Raw genomic sequence first — 23,031 nt, forward strand, 5'->3', positions numbered from 1 at the left:
TCATTTTAGGCTGCGTAAGTGTGGTCTAACAGAGGAAAGCTGTTCAGCTCTCGCTACAGTCCTGAGATCAAACTCCAGTCTGAAAGAGCTTGACATCAGCAACAATAATCTGCAGGATTCAGGAGTGAAGAAACTCCAGAACGGATTAGGAAATACAAACTGTACACTGGAGAGACTCAGGTGAGTTCAATGAACCATTATTTTATTTTACTAATCACATTTTAAATTTTTCAAATTTAAAATATTACTGTTGTAAATAAAAGGAAAGGAAAATACATGCTTCTGTCAGATGTGATTTTTTTTTATTTAATAATTCTCTGATTAAAATAAAAGAAAATAAATAAATTGCATTTGACCGTTTTTTATGTAAATCAGTTTTCGTGTATTTTTTTGAGTTGTAATAAATGTCTTTTCTCTAGGCTTTCAGACTGCAGTATCACAGAAGAAGGTTATAAAGCTCTGGCTTCAGCTCTGAAATCAAACCCTTCACACCTGATAGAGCTGGATCTCAGAGGAAATGATCCTGGACAATCAGGAGTGAAGGAGCTCGATGATTTACTACAGGATCAGAAGTATCAACTCAAGACACTGAGGTGAGTACTATTAAAACAACACTCAATAGTCTTAATCCCATTTTTGCCAAAAGAGAATTCAACTGTCAAAAACACATCTATAAATAAGATTTTGAAAAGACTAAAGGCCCTTTCACAAGAGTATGAAAATATCCAAATGAAATGGCATGTAATGTACTTACTCTGTTTCCAGGTTTTTGGGTCATATTGCGGATGAAGCCTGTCAGTATGTGAGAGGAATAGTGGGTGAAAACCCGTTACTCCTGAGAGAGCTGAATCTGAGTGAACATGAACTAGGAGACACAGGAGTGAATCAGATCGCTGCTCTACTGCAGGATAAACACTGTAAACTCAACACACTGATGTGAGTATTGTACATTTAGTATTGTAGATTTAAATTATGTTAAAGACATCTTGTAACAAAAACACAATTCTCAGTTATGTTGGAATCAAGTACTTTGTGTTTGTAAATTCTCCCTCTTCTGTTCATCATTTTAGGCTGCGTAAGTGTGGTCTAACAGAGGAAAGCTGTTCAGCTCTCGCTACAGTCCTGAGATCAAACTCCAGTCTGAAAGAGCTTGACATCAGCAACAATAAACTGCAGGTTTCAGGAGTGAAGAAACTCCAGAACGGATTAGGAAATACAAACTGTACACTGGAGAGACTCAGGTGAGTTCAATGAACCATTATTTTATTTTACTAATCACATTTTTAATTTTTCAAATTTAAAATATTACTGTTGTAAATAAAAGAAAAGGAAAATACATGCTTCTGTCAGATGTGATTTTTTTTTATTTAATAATTCTCTGATTAAAATAAAATAAAATAAATAAAGTGCATTTGACCGTTTTTCATGTAAATCATTTTTCGTGTATTTTTTTTTTTTTTTGTTGTAATAAATGTCTTTTCTCTAGGCTTTCAGACTGCAGTATCACAGAAGAAGGTTATAAAGCTCTGGCTTCAGCTCTGAAATCAAACCCTTCACACCTGATAGAGCTGGATCTCAGAGGAAATGATCCTGGACAATCAGGAGTGAAGGAGCTCGATGATTTACTACAGGATCAAAAGTGTCAACTCAAGACACTGAGGTGAGTACTATTAAAACAACACTCAAAAGTCTTAATTCCGTTTTTGCCAAAAGAGAATTCAACTGTCAAAAACACATCTATAAATAAAATTTTGAAAAGACTAAAGGCCTTTTCTCAAGAGTATGAAAATACCCAAATGAAATGGCATGTAATGTACTTACTCTGTTTCCAGGTTTTTGGATGATATTGCGGATGAAGCCTGTCAGCATGTGAGAGGAATTGTGGGTAAAAACCCGTTACTACTGAGAGATCTGAATCTGAGTGAAAGTGAACTAGGAGACACACGAGTGAATCAGATCGCTGCTCTACTGCAGGATAAACACTGTAAACTCAACACACTGATGTGAGTTGAACCTTTCTAACATTTTTATTGGACATTTAAATGATCTTAAATCGGGTGAACCCTACAGAACTCACAAGCACTAATCTTCAGTGATCACTAAATGTTGGCATCAAGTACTTTGTGTTTGTAAATTCTCCCTCTTCTGTTCATCATTTTAGGCTGAGTAAGTGTGGTCTAACAGAGGAAAGCTGTTCAGCTCTCGCTACAGTCCTGAGATCAAACTCCAGTCTGAAAGAGCTTGACATCAGCAACAATAATCTGCAGGGTTCAGGAGTGAAGAAACTCCAGAACGGATTAGAAAATACAAACTGTACACTGGAGAGACTCAGGTGAGTTCAATGAACCATTATTTTATTTTTCTAATCACATTTTTAATTTTTCAAATTTAAAATATTACTGTTGGGGGTCGACTTCCGGAAGGCAGATGGAGTAGACGTGTTTGCGTGTCTCTCCCGCTTTTACTGTTTCGTTTGAGCCAATCTATACGTTTATTTTCGTTTTAAACGATTCACACGGACGATATTTACACCCCTTCGTTAACATGACCTCCAAATCGAGTAAACAAAGCAGAAAAGAAACCAAAACGGACCTCGCTGACGGCGATTCCAGCGAGCTCAACATGACGGGGATTGCTAAACTGTTGGATGATCATCGCCAGGCCCTCTTGTCCGATTTTAAGTCGTCCATATCCTCACTCGAGGCCAAGATAGATTGTGTTCAATCAGCGGTATCTGACCATTCCTACAAGATTGCTTCTCTTGAGCCCAGTGCTAATGCTCTTGATGAACGCGTGCTTGCGCTGGAAGCGACTTGTACTGCGCTGTCTGACAGCAACGCTAAGCTGCTAGCTAAAGTTTCGGATCTTGAATCTCGCAGCCGCCGCAATAACATTCGCATAGTTGGTCTGCCGGAATCGATTGAGGGACCCCGTCCTTCTGTCTACTTTTCTCAGCTCTTGTTTGACGTCATGGGAGAGGAGGTTTTGTCTTCTCCACCGGAGATCGATAGGGCCCATAGAGCCCTCGTCAACAAACCTGCGGCCGGAGAAAAGCCGCGCGCTGTCATCATCCGGATTCACCGCTATCAGCAAAAAGAGCGGATTATCCGCGAAGCTCGAGTTAAAAGAGGCAAGTTGATGTTCCAAGGTAACCCCATCGCTATATACGAGGACTATGCGCCCGAAGTGATGGCACAACGGTCTAAATATCGGCAGGTGATGGCAGATCTGTATAACCTGGGACTTAGACCAACTCTACTTTTCCCTGCGAGGTTGTCCATCAGGACCAAAGATGGGAGTAAGAGGTCGTTCTCGTCGGTGACTGAAGCTGAATAGTACGTGGCTTCTGCCCGAGCTGACTCTCCTTTGTGATGCGATTCGTCCCATATATCCTTTTTCTTTTCACTTTAACCTCTGTCTGTCAACTGCACATTTCAAACACATGGGCTGCATAGATTGTGTTCTGGCTTGTATGTATATGGGTGCACATATGTTATATTCATATGGTCTATTTTTGGTGCTTATTTGTTTTGTCTGTAATTTTCACGAGAACATTTGGACTTACTGACTTAGTTTGAAAGTGGGCCATACACTACATTTATACTAATATCATGTTGGACCAAGAGCTTGATCCGGACTAGGCCACTGGATATGTGGTCACAATATCTTTCAATGTGTGTTTCATACATAGATATGTACAGTTTTGCTGGGTTTTTTTTTTTTTTTACTAATGCATTGGTACTTATTCATTTTTAGTTTGACAGTGGGCCATTTACGGCATTTATATTAATACTATATTGGACTTATATTATGAAAGTATTACTGTGTAATTTGTGTTCCGTAACTGATCTGGATTAGACCACTGGTTGAGTGCTAAGTGGCCATGTCAACTTTGAACTTCAGGCTTTATTTTGTGTTTAATGTATGCCTCTTTGGAAGGCTATTCATTTAGTTTATTTCACCTTAAGTGCCTTGCTTAGTCAACAATCTGGTTTAAACTTTGACAGGAAACCAGCAGCCCACTTGCATGGTAATAATAGGACATATACAAGATCATGTGGTTATTTGTCTGGTTTAGGGCTGGGCGGTATGAAGGTATATATCGTTACCGCGGTAGAAAATGTCAACCGTAACAGATTTTTTCATTCCGTGATACCGCGACATGTAAATAAGTGGGCGTGGTTAACTCACATGCAGCGTGCGAGAGACTGAGATTTGTCAAAGAAACATGGAGAAAGCAGATCAAGAGAATCCACAAAGGAATTACGTTTTCTAAAGGGTTGTTGTTAACGTGATATTTTCGGGGGGAAAGGCGCAGCAGTCAACTAGAGCAGTGCGGCACCCGTAGGCTACAGTTTAGAGAGGAGTGCACGATCGCAACGGGGAAAGCATGAAGCTTACTTGACAACAACAGTTCATATATCAATATCGTAACGAATAAAAATAACCTTAAATAATGTATAGTTATCTGCATATTTCTGTCTCTTATGTATAGTTACTTTTTAAACACGAAACTCGCATTCAGTATGACACGCGAGCGGTTGCCCTGGTAATGATCAACCTGCTTGTTAAAGCGAATGTATAATCCTGTATCTGAGGCAAAACTACTAAATATGCAGCGCGAGTTATATATTTCTAACTCCAAACAACTGACCACTGAACCAGCTGAAAAAATCTTGCTTCGATTCGATGCGTGATTACAACTTGTCACTCAAATTAAACAATCGCATTTCTCCAAGTACTGATGCAAAAGACGCGCGTGCACACGCACTCAGACGGAGCGCGGTGTGTTGGTGTTCACCGGACTATGTAAAATAATAGCGCAGTTACAAGGTGTGTATAATTTACACTACTTAGTCAACACTAACAGTAGCTGCTGTTCGATTTTCATACTGCTGTTCTCCTAGTCACTTATGAACTTGATGAACTTGACACTTCTGAACCTCTCTTGATTAAAGCTTTAGGTGACGGGTTGCCAGATATCACAAAAAGAACAAAACAAGCCCTTTAAAAGCAGACATGGCAAAAATGTACCGGGAAAACATTTAAACATAACTAGTATCTACTAATATCCTACCAAATTACAAGGAAGTAACTATTCAGATATTATTTAAACTGATTGAAGTAAAGCAATAACATGAGATTGAAAAATTATTTTGCAACACTTTATTTAAAGTTGAATTGCACCTATGAGTTGTATTTAATATCAATCAGTTGGGGTACTTTTCATTTCTAAAGTATTTGGGTTTATTTATTATACAAATCCATTTTTGTCGATTTTTCGAGAATAACTACAACTATAAATAACTACATCGTGAAATATATCGTTACCGTGAAATAAAATTAGTCATACCGTGAAACAGAATTTTGGTCATACCGCCCACCCCTAGTCTGGTTCTTACATTTTTCTTAATCTTTTTTTCTTTTTTTCTTTGCTTGCTTATTTCTACCATTACAGTATGGTATGGTTGAAGTCATGTTTCTGACTTCTTGTTTCGCTCTGTTTCTTGGTGTGTGTAGGCTCAAATTGTTTGGTAACGCGGGAGAGAATGACCTAGTGAGATAGGAGTGTGGTATAAGAGGTCGAGCCTGAGTGCTCAGTCAAGTTCTCTATTGTTTTTTTTGTTTTTTTTCTCTTTTTGCATTCTGTTTATCCTCATTTCCTTCAGAATGGACCCTATCAAGATCTTAATTTTATAAAATGGCTAGTGTCACTACGATGACAGGCCATAGACTATGTCTAGTCTCTTGGAATGTCAAAGGAATGAATAATACTGTTAAGGCCGGCAAGGTTCTATTGCATTTACAGCACCTTAAGGCTGATATTATGTTTTTGCAGGAAACCCACTTGCGAACTGTGGATGTGCTCTGTATTTAGAGAGCCTGGATGGGTCAATTGTATCATTCCAGGTTCTCTCAGAGAGCCCGTGGGGCTGCTATTATTATACACAGAAAGGTCATGTTTGAAGAGACCCATACTATTTCCGACCCTAATGGTCGTTTTGTGATGGTCTCAGGGTCATAATGTGCCAGTCGTTTTAGTTTCAATTTACGCCCCCAACTGGGATAATGACGAATTCTTTAAGTTTTTTTTAAGCCTTCCAAATGTGGACAATCATCATATAATTATTGGGGGGGATTTCAATCTGGTCCAGGATGTTTCGCTTGATAGGTCTTCTAAGCAATCTGCTTTATCCAAGTCGGCCAAAGTAATATCGGAATATGCCTCTCAGTTGGGACTCTCTGACCCCTGGAGATTTAAACATCCTCAAGATAAAGTTTTTTGGTCCTTTTCACACATTCATCACACATTCTCGAGGATTGATTTCTTCCTCCTGGATAGCAAATTGTTAAACTCGGTTACCACATGTACATATCACACAGTAGTCATGTCCGATCATGCTCCTGTGTCTATTGATGTCGTTTTTGCCCCTGGTAGACTCGCACCTCCTAGTTGGAAATTTGACTCTTCTAGATTGTCAGACAATAAGTTTAAAGATTTTGTCGCTTCTCAGATTAATTTATATTTTGAACTTAATCAGATTCCAGATATCAATAGTCTCACTTTTTGGGAGGCTTTCAAGGCTTTTATTTGTGGGCAGGTAATCTCTTATGTTTCGCATTTAACCCTCTGGGGTCTGAGGGGTTTTCTGGGCCCTGGAGGTGTTCTGACATGCCCTGACATTTGTGCTTTTTTCAGTTATTTATAAACATGTTAATGGCAAAGGTGTAAATTCACTCTATATAGCACAAACAGGGCTACTATAATTTGTGCTCAAGATGCATGTATATGTTTGAATTTTTAAGAGAATAATGTTTATGCGTGGTTATTGAAAATAAAAATAAAAATGAAAATAAAAATGAAAGTTGCTGAAATAAGACCACAAAACTCATACTAAATATGTGTCAACAAGACTTTTGACTAATGAATGTTGTCGCTTCGAGTTCTGGCTTCAAAATGATGTGAAAATCATCCTGCCTAATCGTTCACATAAAACAATACATTGATTTAAATTGAGTAAGACAGGTTTTGCTTGGAAAGCCAATATGCGAGGGGGGCGTGAAGGAGGAGTAGTTTACACCTGAGAATACAATGTCCCACCCACTCTGCATAATGACTCTGCATAATGAGCCATTCATTCAGGTGTGACACTTCAGCCACAAGAATGAATGCAAGGACAAAAGATATATTTAGAAGAAGACTTATACTGACCATTTAATATTTTGCTTACATCTATCTTGTAAATATGTTTTGCTATTTTATTAAAAAGGTTACAATTACAACAATAATTGATTATTATATATATATATTGTAGCGTTTATGGTAACAATCGTAATTAGGTCATATATGAAATATTAGCTCGAGCAATAAAGAAATTTGGGGAAATATTAAAAATCATAACTCATAGTCATAATTCATAAATTTCACATATGCTATTACATTACCTGCTAACTATCAAAAATACTTTGTTCTATAACTGGTCTCTCATCAGTCATTCGACCAGCGAATGCTTTGATTATACCAGTTAAGAAGGAATATTTATATTATCAAACCTCAGACAAATTCTCTCCTGGCCGTGGATACAAATTGCTGGGTTTATGAATTAAAATAAAGAGCTAGTAGCCAGATCTTATCGCAATTTCATTGACAATCACATTGGTGGGATTGTAACACAGAGTCAGTCAAAGTATAAAAGATTTATTTAATCAAAAATGACACACAAAGGATTATGCATATAGGAAGTAATATAGGCTAATCTACGTACGTAAAATTACACAAGACCCACGAACGTTTAGACAAACAAACATAAAACATGACTTGATCAAAATGAAACTAGGAAGAAAGTGAGGGAGAAAGTATGGTAATTTACAAACAGAACCTTTTAAGAGACAACTGTGAAAGCAGCTTCGAGAGAGATCATTTTATACGTTACTTGCGATTCTGTTCCTTTGTCTGTGTGAAGCTGGGCTTCGGGACCACGTGTGTACCTTGGCTGGACCGTGTCTCATCGATTTGTAGGCTTGCGTTTCGCGTGAAGTTCTTAAAAGCTTACTTGAAAGTAACATTACCGAGTGAAGACTTCTTTTCCCTGTACGGGAAAGGCGAGAAAACTTAGTTACAGGACGAAGCTGGATTTTTACATCCGCGGTTCGTTTGGATGAAGGCCCTGTGCCTTCTCCCGCTCCGCTGCTGGTGCAGGGAGGGGTCAGAGTTCAGAGTTCGGAGTCACGAGGGTGAGAGTGTATGAGAGCCGAGAGAGAGCTAAGAGCTAAGAGAGCGACGTCTGCTTGTGTTGTGGTTTTAAAGCAGCGCGGGGTAACGCCCCGTTTGATGACGGGACCCAATGGAATCTTTCGGTTCTGAGGCGGGAGCGTTTCATTGTTTGTGAAGGAACGCCTCTTCTGATCGTACACAGAAAAATGCATTAAAACTTTAATACCACATTATGTCTAGGATAAACATTCGCGCGGAATATAGTTTATATTTCCGTATAAAGAAGCTCATTACGATCCGTAGGATACCAAACCCGATATTAATATCAGTTAATGAAACAGATACATCTCAAATGTATCAACACACGTGTCCATTACATCTGCCGAAGGGCATAAATATCTCAATTTATCCCATCACATCCCATAGACAAGAAAACTACATAAAAACATTTTGATAATGATTCATGCGTGTGTGTAACTTGTGTTTTAGGAGTTTCAGAGTGGTTTGGTGTGTGTGTGATTCAGAGCAGGTTTTCTGTTGAAATCGGAATGTCAGTAATGTCTTTGAAGCTCACTGTGGAGAGGGGGAAGTGAGTCATAAAAAAAGGGTTCCAGATACAGACTTTGCCAAGTCTGTGGGAATTAGAAAGTGTCTTCACTTTTAATTAGTATATAAATTAAGAGTCCATTTTTTACCCATCGAGCCATAGTCGCTACATTCCCCCTTTTTGTTAGATGAAGACCTCGGAGGGACTTCATCGAACAACAAATCAGCGCAATGGTCGATGGCAAGTGGCTGATGGACTGAGGACTCAGGTCAAATGAGGTTTAGGCGAGCCCCGGATCGGGACCCCCTTTTTGCGGTTCCATAGGAAACCACCAGACACGGCTTTGTGAGCTTTGCTGTGGCTGCTCACATTTGGTAGGGTCTGGTACAGGGTGAAAGCCAAGATGGGAGTCAGGGCGTGGTCGGTTGCTGTGGAGGTACACAGCGCAGCGTCAGCTGCGGTCCAGGTATGGACACAGGTGAGGTGTTCAGGCTGGGCGGTTGCCCATGCTTGGAGGGACTGTGTTGAGTGCGAGTCCTGCCTTGGTGTTCAGGACTCAGGGTTGCTCTCTCCGTGCGATGCCGGATGCCGGACCTGGTGATGTCTGATTGTGGCTGCTTTCTCGCGAACCACCACAGCATCCTGTTAGAGGCAATAGGGAGAGAGAGAGAGAGAGAAGGAGAAAACAAAAAAAAAAAAAAAAAAAAAAAAAATTTCAGCGAAAGCTGTCTTTGGTTGGCTTAAGACAGTCCTTTGTTCTCGCTGAGGTTGGGTTGCCGCATGCTTTTTTAGTGTCCGGTGTTCAACACATGGTGTGTTACTGGGCACGCTTGACCCCCCTCTTGTGCGCTGTGACCTTACAAGCTGTGGCGCTGTGATGGCAACATGTGCACAATGCGATTTGAGAGTCCGGTGAACGCAGCATGTGCTTGGACTCAGAGAGCAATCTGGCAGTGTTCAGATGTCGTGCGAGGGTGGTAGGTGGGGTAAGCGGTGGCATTGGACAAGTTTGTTCTTCAGAGGCCCGCATGACCTTGTTTGTACACAGCGGAGGCCGCGTTAGTGGCTCTGAGGTGTGCAGTGTGTTGTTAAAGTTCGTTCGTGCTGTGTAATCACTGCAATCTTGAAGGTGTTAGGATGGTCGTTGTGTGACCATGTAAAGTGTTCGAACCACCCCCTTTTCGATCCGTTTCCTTAGGAACGTTGGCGTTTGAGCTGGTGAGGTGATCGGAGGGTGGCTCAGGCTGATGTCGGTGCTGTCACTTTGTGAAGTGCTGTCACTTTGTGAGGTGACAGTTAGCATTGTAGCCTGTGGATGGAAAGCAATGTTCTGGGTGCTTGTTTCAGGTTTTATGCTGAGGCATAAAATGTCAGGCCTGTTCTATTCGCCCGTCCTGTGAAGGAGCTCTTTCAGCACACTCAGGATGTCAGTTGTATCAGAAGTGGCTGCGCTGTCTTCATTGTGGGGTGTAGGTTCCGTAGGAATACTGTTCTGAAGGCGACATTTTCTTCCACATCGGTTCTGCTGGATGTCAAGGGCTTGGAAAAACCCTGGGTCTGATTCTCAGCAGGTACAGTGCGTCCCAAGCGGTCGCGTTGGGGACAGTGTGTAAATGAAAGTCAATGTCTGAAAGGTACGTGTACATTGTGGTCTTCAGCAAACATAGGGATGTTTCTGGCCATCTTGTCAAAGCTTGTGGGGTGAGAGAGCTGTTTGTTGGGGGCCCAATCCGTCTGGGGGGGATTCTGACCCATTACAGCTCTACTCACTTCAGCTTGTGATGTGTTGACAGGCATGGTGTGGTGCAGTGGGCTTGCGCCCGCCTTTTCAGCTTTGTGTGTGTGGCTGAAAGGCACAGACTCGCTGGAAGGGGATAACAGTGTGAGGTGTGTTTCCCCTTCCCGGTCACCTTTAAGTCTGTCAAAATGTGCAAGTTCTTTGTGAGCAATGTCAAGTTCGTACCTGAGATTATGACTTAGTTGAGTAAGCTGATAAAGTTCAGCTCAGGCCATTCGTAAATGGGTTTTACGGGCCTTGATTTCAGAGTCTTTGTCTCTGAGTTCAATATGTGCTCTCTCTATGAGAGCTTCAGCCAGTCGGAGTCTTTCGTCGAGTTCCTTCCTGGTGTTGTCCTCCGACTGCTGGCTGCCGTCTGTGTGTAGACGGAGGTCGTCTAGGGCATTTTGAAGTCTTTCAACTTCCTGACGCAGTGTTGCGTTGGTCTCGTCCACTTGCAGGGAGAGTAGCTGGTCTAGACGACTTTGGGTGTGGTCCCGGTCCTTCCGGGCCGCTGTGGCTTGAAGCCGTAGTGTGGCTGTCTTTTGCTGCAGGTCGGCGTTGCTCCTTTCGCTGTCCCGGGCCCTGGCGACGAGTTTGAGTGCGAGGTTTCCGAAGATTTTGGACAGCTGCTCGTGGCTGTATGTCTGGGCTGGATCATGGGACTCGAACTGGTCCAGGTCTGTGTCCCGTTGCTCTTGGCTCAAGATCGTCTTAGCGGACTGCAGGACAGGGTGAGCTCGACATCTCCGCTTACTGTTGGCGAGAGAAGCACAGCACACACAAAAAGAAAACAAAATGCAAGTTTGTTTTTAGGTTAATGCGCTAGACTCATACGGGCCGCTGCCGTTATGAGAATTTGGGCTAACTGATGCTGACAGTTAGCGGAGCCAATTGCGTGGGTACATTTTAGACCCACAATAGAAATTTTGGCAGGCGGTAGCCTGGTGGTCGCCTGGCGATGCCAACTTTGATCGTCACTCTATTATTCAGCTTTCCTGGGGGTCTCTCTATAAGGTTCTGTCTCTAAGTGAAATGAGGGAACAAATCACACAGAAAAGAGAGAGATAAAGGTGAGAGCAGGGAAAAAGGTAAACACAACACAAGGAAGTGAATTGATCTGCAAATGAAATGTTGTAAACAATAACACGGGGAGCGTTATTTAAAATAGAGGCCTAAGCCTCTTAAACACTGCTAGAGTTCCTGATAGGTCCAGCAGGCGTGAGTTATCGGGACAGGATCTCGGAAGAGGGGGTGTCTAAGAGAGAAAAGTAGGCCAAACACCTAAAATATGACCAGGGGAATATCTAGTATTCTGTGGTTTATAATAAGTGGATGGGTTTCATCAAATTTAGTTTACCTGAAGTGACTGTCGAATCACCGCAGTGCACTGAGAGGGTGCTGCCAATATATACACAATCAGGGATGAACGTTAGGCTTAATGTGAATTAAGGCTTTTTGGGTTCAACACATTGAGTAAATATGCATGCAGGAGTCAAAGGCGAAAGGTTTTACTAATGATAAAAACGAGAGGGAATTATGATAACTGGTGGTAATTATCAGAATAAACCCTCCCCCTTTTGGAGATTGGAGAAAGAAGGAAAGATTATCTGTGAGATAAAATTTTGAATAACAACGCAGGCTTGTGATGCAGGAAAGGACTAGGCCTCTGACGTGGGTTTGGACCACAGGGGGGCGTAACTCCTTTCCACCTGGTTGAGCAGACACAATTTAAATTAAAATTCAAACTAGTTTAAATTAAAATTCAAATAAACATGCAAGAGATCCAAAGATAACAGAGGGAAGAAAATTAGAATGATAGCAGTGAAGTATGCATACTAATTATCAAAATAATTGAATTGAAAATCGGAATGATTTTTTTCAATCCTTACAATAACCTTTAAGTTATTAGAAGTGGTTATGGTTAACCACAATGTTGAGACACTTCAATGCAGACTTGAGGGGAGAAATGATAATCCGACCCAGGAGGACCACAAGGTGGTGTGCTTCCCCCCCCCGGGTGGGCTCTCAATGGACTGAGTGAATTAAATTTTAAGCTCTAATTTGATTTTCTTTTTCAAATTAAACTCAAAATGTGACAGTCAAAAACAGAAGAAAGAATTTATCTAACTCTCAAATAACATCCGCATAACAAACTCGGGGTTTTGAATGCATGTCCCATTTGAGAGCTCAGAAAAATTCAGGCTAGAAATGAAAGCAGTTTTAGAGGAAACGCAGGTCTTATCTGAGAGCGTCCACAAGATGGCGTTGTTGTGCTCGTGCAGGCTGACAGTAAGAGGAAGTGCTTGTTCAGATGACGTCAGCGTGGGGGCGTATACTTTGAGAACTGCCACACACCTAAAGGCTGCCCTCTAGTGGTGGTCAGTGTAGTGATTCAGCAACTGAGGCTTGCAGACTTTCTATGTCTTTTAAGAATCACAAATAAATTCTGGCTCGTTTTGCGCGCGTTTCACAAATGTGAATTACAGGAATTTAACGTCTGTCTTCGATTACACATTTTACCGGAAACGGTTTAAATACACACAGGAATTATCATCTGTAGTGTTTACAAGTAGGAATTATCGTCTACTTTCTAATGAACAGGTAGCAATTTTCGTTTGCTTAATGCGAGCAGGAATTTCTCGTCTGCTAGTAATTACTAATAAAGGAGTCATTGGTTGACTTACAAGCAGGAATTAAGCGTCTACTTTTTATGCAGGTATTTTTCATCTGCTAGTAATTACAGTCTCACGTCACACAAAATTTCACTAATATGAATTTACATGCGTGGCTTCGCACTGGGTAGCTAATCCAGTGTTTCACCAGGAGAGAATCGTTGCTAACGATTTAAGAAAGGGGCCCTAGCGACTGAAATGGGGAAACTCGCCCAGATCAGCGGTAATTAAATACTGATCAGATTTATACGTACTAATTAAGAGTTTTCTTCGTCTTAACAGTCGTTTAATTTTAATACTGCAGTTTATACAATTTAACAGTGACTAAATGTTTGCCATTTGTGGACACTGTTAATTTGTAAGCTGAGCTGGCTTTGTGCCTCGGTCAGCTGGGTGAGTTCGCTTTACGACTTCTCTCACAGTTCAAAAACATGCATGCACAATTTTTAATCAACAAATCAATAAACTTATGACTGAAACTGAATTTTTCCACCAAGTAAAGTTTGAAATGCGTTGCGTTCTCCACCAATACTGTAGCGTTTATGGTAACAATCGTAATTAGGTCATATATGAAATATTAGCTCGAGCAATAAAGAAATTTGGGGAAATATTAAAAATCATAACTCATAGTCATAATTCATAAATTTCACATATGCTATTACATTACCTGCTAACTATCAAAAATACTTCATTCTATAACTGGTCTCTCATCAGTCATTCGACCAGCGAATGCTTTGATTATACCAGTTAAGAAGGAATATTTATATTATCAAACCTCAGACAAATTCTCTCCTGGCCGTGGATACAAATTGCTGGGTTTATGAATTAAAATAAAGAGCTAGTAGCCAGATCTTATCGCAATTTCATTGACAATCACATTGGTGGGATTGTAACACAGAGTCAGTCAAAGTATAAAAGATTTATTTAATCAAAAATGACACACAAAGGATTATGCATATAGGAAGTAATATAGGCTAATCTACGTACGTAAAATTACACAAGACCCACGAACGTTTAGACAAACAAACATAAAACATGACTTGATCAAAATGAAACTAGGAAGAAAGTGAGGGAGAAAGTATGGTAATTTACAAACAGAACCTTTTAAGAGACAACTGTGAAAGCAGCTTCGAGAGAGATCATTTTATACGTTACTTGCGATTCTGTTCCTTTGTCTGTGTGAAGCTGGGCTTCGGGACCACGTGTGTACCTTGGCTGGACCGTGTCTCATCGATTTGTAGGCTTGCGTTTCGCGTGAAGTTCTTAAAAGCTTACTTGAAAGTAACATTACCGAGTGAAGACTTCTTTTCCCTGTACGGGAAAGGCGAGAAAACTTAGTTACAGGACGAAGCTGGATTTTTACATCCGCGGTTTGTTTGGATGAAGGCCCTGTGCCTTCTCCCGCTCCGCTGCTGGTGCAGGGAGGGGTCAGAGTTCAGAGTTCGGAGTCACGAGGGTGAGAGTGTATGAGAGCCGAGAGAGAGCTAAGAGCTAAGAGAGCGACGTCTGCTTGTGTTGTGGTTTTAAAGCAGCGCGGGGTAATGCCCCGTTTGATGACGGGACCCAATGGAATCTTTCGGTTCTGAGGCGGGAGCGTTTCATTGTTTGTGAAGGAACGCCTCTTCTGATCGTACACAGAAAAATGCATTAAAACTTTAATACCACATTATGTCTAGGATAAACATTCGCGCGGAATATAGTTTATATTTCCGTATAAAGAAGCTCATTACGATCCGTAGGATACCAAACCCGATATTAATATCAGTTAATGAAACAGATACATCTCAAATGTATCAACACACGTGTCCATTACATCTGCCGAAGGGCATAAATATCTCAATTTATCCCATCACATCCCATAGACAAGAAAACTACATAAAAACATTTTGATAATGATTCATGCGTGTGTGTAACTTGTGTTTTAGGAGTTTCAGAGTGGTTTGGTGTGTGTGTGATTCAGAGCAGGTTTTCTGTTGAAATCGGAATGTCAGTAATGTCTTTGAAGCTCACTGTGGAGAGGGGGAAGTGAGTCATAAAAAAAGGGTTCCAGATACAGACTTTGCCAAGTCTGTGGGAATTAGAAAGTGTCTTCACTTTTAATTAGTATATAAATTAAGAGTCCATTTTTTACCCATCGAGCCATAGTCGCTACAATATATAGAACATATGAGCAGAAATTGCTAAACAAAAGCTTATTTGATGTGGCAGTATATTCTACAGTAGAAACTGTACCCAAATCTAGTCAACAAAATGTTGTCTTTCATATTTCGCCTGACTGTAACGTTGTTTTTATGAAATATTAGGGCATATAAATGTTAATTTGCAGTTTAATACGTTGCTTATACAAAGACATTTTATTTCAACATATTTCAGTCGATTTTTACTCATCTTAGTATAGCAAAGCATTTTAGTTGATTAAAGCGGTTTATTCTTTAACACACAGACACGCGATTCATATTTAGGCTAAACAGTCTTTACAAATATGTACCCTTCATTCATCTAACAGAAACGCGATTCATATTATAGAAACGCGATTCATTTTTTTGCGGTTTACATAGGCCTACACTAACGTTATTCCATAACGTTATTCCACATTAACCCTCTGGGGTCTGAGGTGTTTTCTGGGCCTGGAGGTGTTCTGACATGCTCTGACATATGTGCATATTTCTGTTACTTGTGACATTTCCATGGCTAAAGTCTGATTACACTGTATTTAGCACAAACTCTGCTACAGTAATATGTCAGCAGCATGTATGTAAAAGTTTGTAGTTTTGAGATAATGACATTTATGCGTGGTTTGTGAAAATACAAAAAACAATTGTCACTGAAATAAGGTCATGAAACCCCTACTGATTATTTCTTCACAAGACTTTTGAAATTTGTATCACGTAGCCTAGAATATTTGCTCCAAAACTATGTGAAAATCATCCTGACTGCTCATTCAGAGAAGACAATATATTGATTTAAAATTTCTAAGACGTGTTTTGTGTGACAAAGCTTTATGCGGGGAGGTGGATCACCTCATTAATATGCAAGCTTTTCACACCTGAGAAAGACAAAGACACTCCCTAATGGCCGTATTTTAGGAGCTATCAGGCCCTATCATTCTGAGCAATCTTGCACAAAGAATGAGGAGATTTAAAAAAGAATGGCTTTTTGATTGTTTGGATTTATTTACAACACAACATAATCCAAATATACACAACAAATGACAAAAAATCACACTATTGAAAACAATAATCCAAAGACAGAGACTTTTGTGCCATTCCTAAAAATAGTGTACATACCTTTCATTTCCAAGGTGTTTGATTTTCACTTTACCATGTTCATGTACAGAGACTCATGTCAGTGGCATCTGGTCCCTGAAAGAAAAAAAAAGTGAACATACTGATATCAAGAGAAATAGGGAATATAGTTCTAAAATTTATTGGGAATAAATTTGAGATTTTTCTGGTTAAAATTGCTTTTTAAAATTCACAGAATACACACACACACAAATGTTTCCAACAATATATAATATAATGAACACCAGGTTTGTTGTGCCTTGTAAGCAGTAGGCTATGCACAGTGCTGCATAAAATAATAACAATAACCTATAGCAGCATATAAATCTTCCAAAAGATTTCAGTAACAACTACGCTAGAGAAAAATATATTGATTATCATATGTTACTTCAAATGTTTCCATTCGTTATGATGATATGAAATGAGATAATAGTAAAAACATGAAGCCTTTGTTTAGTGCGTTTTGCTTTTCAAACGCGATCGCGCTCCAAAATATGATACATTCAAACGCGATCGCGCTCCAAATATGATACATTCAAACGCGATCGCGCTCCAAATATGATACATTCAAAACCAGAGCTCGCTCCAAAATATGAAACATTATGGTTACCATATTATACATATCTACTTTTGAGCAGATATCCACAAACACAGTAACAGTAAACACGGGTCCAAATATTATAATAATCACCATATATCTAGCAACAGTTCAACTGCAATGTGAAGTTTATGCAACAATAACATAAACTAATAAGTAAGAATTTCTTACCTTACATCTTTCTTGTTTTCAAATCGCGTTCTTCTTCTTCAGAGGTAAAGCCAATGTAAGCTCACGGCACGTCTTTCAAACTCGACGAAAAGCAGAGACTTGTGAAGTTTTTTCGTGCTTTGTTTTTGAGGTAGGCTAATGAGCGTGTTTGCGTTCCATGTGGAGATTTGCATGTGAATCTCTTTTGCGCGTGTGGGTGTGGTCAAATTAAAAATAATTAGCAAGCATGTGAGAAGCTGGACATCTTGTTGGTTTTATACACATTACTTAAACAGAGAATATTTGTTTTCAGTTTGAATCCGATCATTTAAAAGTACACACTTAAATGATTATAAAGATATATGGCTCATAAATGTGTGACAAGTATTCGCTGAGTTTTGTTTCAGTTTATAGACGTGCTCAAGAAAAAAAAGTTCACCGTGACAGGGGGCAGAAAGCACACCCTGTTTATTTTCTTTATTTTACAAAAGCACAATGTTTTGATTCGATTGTAAGTGGACACGTACAAAAGTAGAAATATCACAGATTCTTTTTTCATATTTCTTTTTTCTGTATGACCATAAATGACGGAGAAATTTAAGTTTATTGTACTACTATGTGAAGAAAATCCAGCAAAACGCGCCGGCGCGTTTGTCGACCTCAGAGGGGTTAACACTTGAGAAAAGATAACTTAGCCTACCTCACTCCTCAGCGGGATCTATTGCTCCTCATATCAGCAGTGTTCTGAGGAAACTTTTCTATTTTCTGTAGGCTATATCATGCCTCACTCGCGGCGCGCTGTGTTTACAGCTGATGTGGGCATTTCACAGGTCTGAAATGGTTCTCAGAATTTGCGTTTGAATTGCACGCGCTCTCCGGGGCGTGGTCACATTACATTTGAATGAGCTCTAATGAGCTCGACTGGAATCGCTCTCTTTTAATACAGATTTCACAAGATGAGAATATTTGTTTTTTATATAAATTACTTCATTTAAAATAAGAGAATTCAAGCTTCATGCCTGTGCGTCTGTATGCCTGTTTGACCGAGTATTCCCTGAGTTACAGTTCATTTTCGGACGCGTTTCAGAATGGACATAACTGACAGAGAGAAGGCAGAACTCGCATCACGTGTATTTTTCTTTATTTGGCAAAAAGCACAACACTTTGTTTTTATTGTGAGTATACACAAAAATAATACACATTTAACAGAATCGATTGATGTATGAAACTTGCTTGTAATATCAAAGTCAACAGAGCAAAATTGATTTCTTTTGAACTGAACTGAAAACAAGTAATAAAAACTCAGTGAGTGTTTTAGCGCAATTTTCTGACGTCATGGGATCACAACACTAAGAGATAGTAAATCTTATGTTTTTTTTTTTTTTTTTTTTTTTTTTTTGTGTGCGTTCCCGAGATTAGACCTTCCTTAACATAATGCCGAAAACCCGAAGTCTCTAGGTGGTCTGGTTGAGGAGGAGATAGAAGTGCAAGATTGGTGCGCACAGACAGAACAGAAATCATGAGTTAACAATCGCAATTTTGTCCGTTGGAAAATTGCGCTAAAAAGCGAGCTGGTATCGCCGCGATACCGCCGACCCCAGGGGGTTAAGGAAGACTGAAACATCTAGACTATCTACTATTGCAGATGATCTTTACAAATTAGATGCATTATATGCCTCTTCCTCCTCCCCTACCCTTTATTCTGAACGGGTACAGTTACATGCAGAATATGATCTTCTAATAACAAATATAACAGCAAGGCACCTTAGACAATGTAGGCAACGTTTTTTTGAACACGGTGACAAAGCGGGGAAGCTTTTGGCTCACCAAGTTCGCATGACTAGTGCCTCTAGGTGGATTTCGAAAGTCAAATCAACAACAGGTGAACTGATATCAGATCAAATGGGGATTAATTCTATATTTTTAGACTACTATCCTACACTTTATATGTCGGAGTGCTCCTCAAATTCTTCAGCAAGCTTTGATTTTCTTAACTCACTAATTTTTCCGAAAATTGATGAAGACCATGCCAACAATTTAGGTGGTCCAATCACTGAGTTGGAGATACAAGAGGCGATTAAATCTATGCAATCTGGAAAGTCCCCTGGCCCAGACGGCTTCACAGCTGAATTTTACAAATGGGAAGGCTGCCTCCCGCCAACCTTATGTGAGGCCTCCATTTCCCTGCTTCTTAAGAAAGATAAGGACCCCACCGCATGTGGCAGTTATAGACCAGTATCACTCCTTAATGTTGATTTGAAGATTTTAGCTAAAGTTTTATCCTCTCGTCTTCAGCTGGTACAACCATCTTTAATTTGCCTAGATCAGACAGGTTTTACACCAGGGAGACATTCGTTCTTCAATACTAGGAGGCTTCTTAATATTCTTTATCCCCCCCCCATCTGAGTCACCGGAAATAATTCTGTCTTTAGATGCCGAGAAGGCATTCGACAGAGTTGAATGGGTTTATTTATTTTTTATTTTAGAGAAGTTCGGTTTTGACTCTAACTTTATTTCTTGGATTCAACTTCTTTATTCATCACCGGTTGCTTCTGTACACACTAATGGCTTGTATTCACCCCCTTTTTCTCTCCAACGCGGGACACAACAGGGATGCCCCCTCTCCCCTTTACTTTTTAACCTCGCTATAGAGCCTCTAGCTATTTGGCTTCGTAGCCATAATGGTTTCGAGGGAATATCGCGTTATGGTTTAGTTCATAAACTTTCTCTCTATGCTGATGACCTTTTACTGTATATTTCTAACCCTGTCTCCTCCTTGCCGGTAATTTTAGACATTTTAGACAAATTCAGCTGTGTCTCTGGTTACAAGATAAATTTGCAAAAAAGTGAACTATTTTTTGTTAACCCTGTGGCCAGTAAGATCTCATACTCTCTTTTTCCCTTCAAGATAGCTTCAAGTGAATTTAAATACTTGGGGGTTTCTTTCACAAATTCGTTTAATCATCTATTTGAGAAGAATGTTCAACCGCTGGTCGAGAAAACCAAGTTAGACATGTCTAGATGGACTTCACTTCCTGTGTCTCTTGTGGGTCGCATTAATCTAGTTAAAATGGTTATTTTACCCAAATTCCTTTATCTTTTTCAACATATTCCAATTTGCATTAAGTCTTTTTTTACAAAATTCAATGGTATTTTGTGTTTATCTGGGGAAACAAACCGGCGCGACTCAAGAAATCAGTTCATCAGCTCCCCAAGTCTAAAGGAGGACTTGCATTTCCCAACTTTCAACAATATTATTGTGCTTGTAATATTAATAAGATTCTTTATTGGAACAATTCTGCCCACACTGATAAATGCCCCCCTTGGGTCCATTCAGAGATTGCTTCAACGAAAGGCACTTTGTATTCTGTTGTTTGTTTTCAACTTCCCTTAGCTATTAGTAAAATATCAACTAATCCAATTGTCACTAACACTATCAAAATTTGGGTCCAGTTTAGGAAACATTTTGGTTTACACAGAACTTCTATTCACACGCCTATCTTAAATAATCATCTTTTCTCTCCATCTTGCTCTGACCCTGCTTTTCAAATCTGGTCAATTAACGGACTTGTCGGGCTGAATGATTTGTATGAAGATGGGGTGATTACATTCTTTCCGTCTTTGTCCGCTAAGTACAATCTGCCCAATAGTCATCTGTTTCGTTTCTTTCAGATTAGAAACTTTGTTCAGAAGCTGTTCCTCCACTTTCCCAACCGTCCGCCTGAATACCCTCTTGATCATTTTTTTCACTTTAGGTGCAGGCCAGAAACATCTAATTTCAGTTATTTACAACTTAATAAGTACACTTAATGTAGACCCTACTGTTTCTCTGAGAGAGTTGTGGGAGAATGACCTGGGCGTTTCTATTACCGATGACCAATGGGACGAAATTCTAAGATTAGTTCACTGCTCTTCCATATGTGCCAGGCATGGCCTATTGCAATGTAAGGTGCTCCACCGAGCTCATCTAACTAATGCCAGATTGGCAAAAAATTTCCCAGATATGAGTGATGCTTGTCAACGTTGCAAGCAGTCCCCTGCCAATCATCTTCATATGTTCTGGAGCTGTCCTCGGATGACAGGCTTTCGGTCCAATGTTTTTGATACACTTAATAATGCTCTTAACATAGAGTTGGACCCCAACCCCTTGACTGCTCTTTTTGGCATTCCTTCGAGACCTGACTTGACTATCTCATCTCGCCAGGTTATTGCCTTTACTTCTGTTTTAGTAGACAAGCCATTCTTCTCAAATGGAAACATGTGACTCCCCCATCGCACGACAGGTGGATCCAAGAAGTTTTTAGCTGTATAAACCTTGAGAAGTTAAGATTTTTGTTTTCAGGATCCCTTAATGCTTTTCAGAAGATCTGGGAACCTGTCCTAGACTACATAAAAGATTTACCGTGTTCTCCTGACACTAATGCTAATACACAATAATTGACTGTTACTGGAAAGAGGAAAGACCAATATTAGAGAGAGGAATATTTATTTTAATCTACTTATTTTCAATTATTTGGTTATGATTATTTACTCTTCCTTTTTTTCAGAAAATACATGCTTCTGTCAGATGTAATTTTTTTATTTATTGATTCTCTGATTAAAATAAAAGAAAATAAATAAAGTGCATTTGACCGTTTTTCATGTAAATAATTTTTCGTGTATTTTTTTTTAGTTCTAATAAATGTCTTTTCTCTAGGCTTTCAGACTGCAGTATCACAGAAGAAGGTTATAAAGCTCTGGCTTCAGCTCTGAGATCAAACCCTTCACACCTGATAGAGCTGGATCTCAGAGGAAATGATCCTGGACAATCAGGAGTGAAGGAGCTCGATGATTTACTACAGGATCAAAAGTGTCAACTCAAGACACTGAGGTGAGTACTATTAAAACAACACTCAATAGTCTTAATCCCGTTTTTGCCAAAAGAGAATTCAACTGTCAAAAACACATCTATAAATAAGATTTTGAAAAGACTAAAGGCCCTTTCACAAGAGTATGAAAATACCCAAATGAAATGGCATGTAATGTACTTACTCTGTTTCCAGGTTTTTGGGTCATATTGCGGATGAAGCCTGTCAGTATGTGAGAGGAATTGTGGGTAAAAACCCGTTACTCCTGAGAGAGCTGAATCTGAGTGAACGTGAACTAGGAGTCACAGGAGTGAATCAGATCGCTGCTCTACTGCAGGATAAACACTGTAAACTCAACACACTGATGTGAGTTGAACTTTTCTAACATTTTTATTGGACATTTAAATTATCTTAAATCGGGTGAACCCTACAGAACTCACAAGCACTAATCTTCAGTGATCACTAAATGTTGGCATCAAGTATTTTGTGTTTGTAAATTCTCCCTCTTCTGTTCATCATCTGTTCATCATTTTAGGCTGCGTAAGTGTGGTCTAACAGAGGAAAGCTGTTCAGCTCTCGCTACAGTCCTGAGATCAAACTCCAGTCTGAAAGAGCTTGACATCAGCAACAATAATCTGCAGGATTCAGGAGTGAAGAAACTCCAGAACGGATTAGGAAATACAAACTGTACACTGGAGAGACTCAGGTGAGTTCAATGAACCATCATTTTATTTTACTAACCACATTTTTAATTTTTCTAATTTAAAATATTACTGTTTTAAATAAAAAGGAAAATACATGCTTCTGTCAGATGTGATTTTTATTTATTGATTGATTCTCTGATTAAAATAAAATTAAATAAAATAAATAAAGTGCATTTGACCGTTTTTCATGTAAATCATTTTTCGTGTATTTTTTTTTTTGTGGTAATAAATGTC

The 23,031-nt window shown here is 39.6% G+C and overlaps 2 protein-coding genes across 2 annotated transcripts in view; both read left to right on the forward strand.

Annotated features, from left to right (window-relative positions):
- Window positions 1-23,031, forward strand: part of LOC311089879 (uncharacterized protein) — an 832,216-nt gene that overhangs the window by 135,518 nt on the left and 673,667 nt on the right. The gene's annotated exons all lie outside the window — the stretch shown is intronic.
- LOC311090048 (uncharacterized protein) overlaps window positions 19,194-23,031 on the forward strand; it is a gene marked incomplete at its 5' end in the record, with an annotated part of 50,783 nt that continues 46,945 nt past the window's right edge. Inside the window, 5 exons of the mRNA XM_084125144.1 lie at window positions 19,194-19,544; window positions 20,155-20,164; window positions 22,059-22,116; window positions 22,289-22,459; window positions 22,629-22,799. Of these exons, the coding sequence (XP_083981270.1) occupies window positions 19,194-19,544; window positions 20,155-20,164; window positions 22,059-22,116; window positions 22,289-22,459; window positions 22,629-22,799 (761 nt within the window). The remainder of the gene's footprint in view (window positions 19,545-20,154; window positions 20,165-22,058; window positions 22,117-22,288; window positions 22,460-22,628; window positions 22,800-23,031) is intronic.

The sequence above is a fragment of the Abramis brama genome (assembly GCF_963993115.1).
Source record: "Abramis brama genome assembly, chromosome: 9".
NCBI classification, from domain to species: Eukaryota; Metazoa; Chordata; class Actinopteri; order Cypriniformes; family Leuciscidae; genus Abramis; species Abramis brama.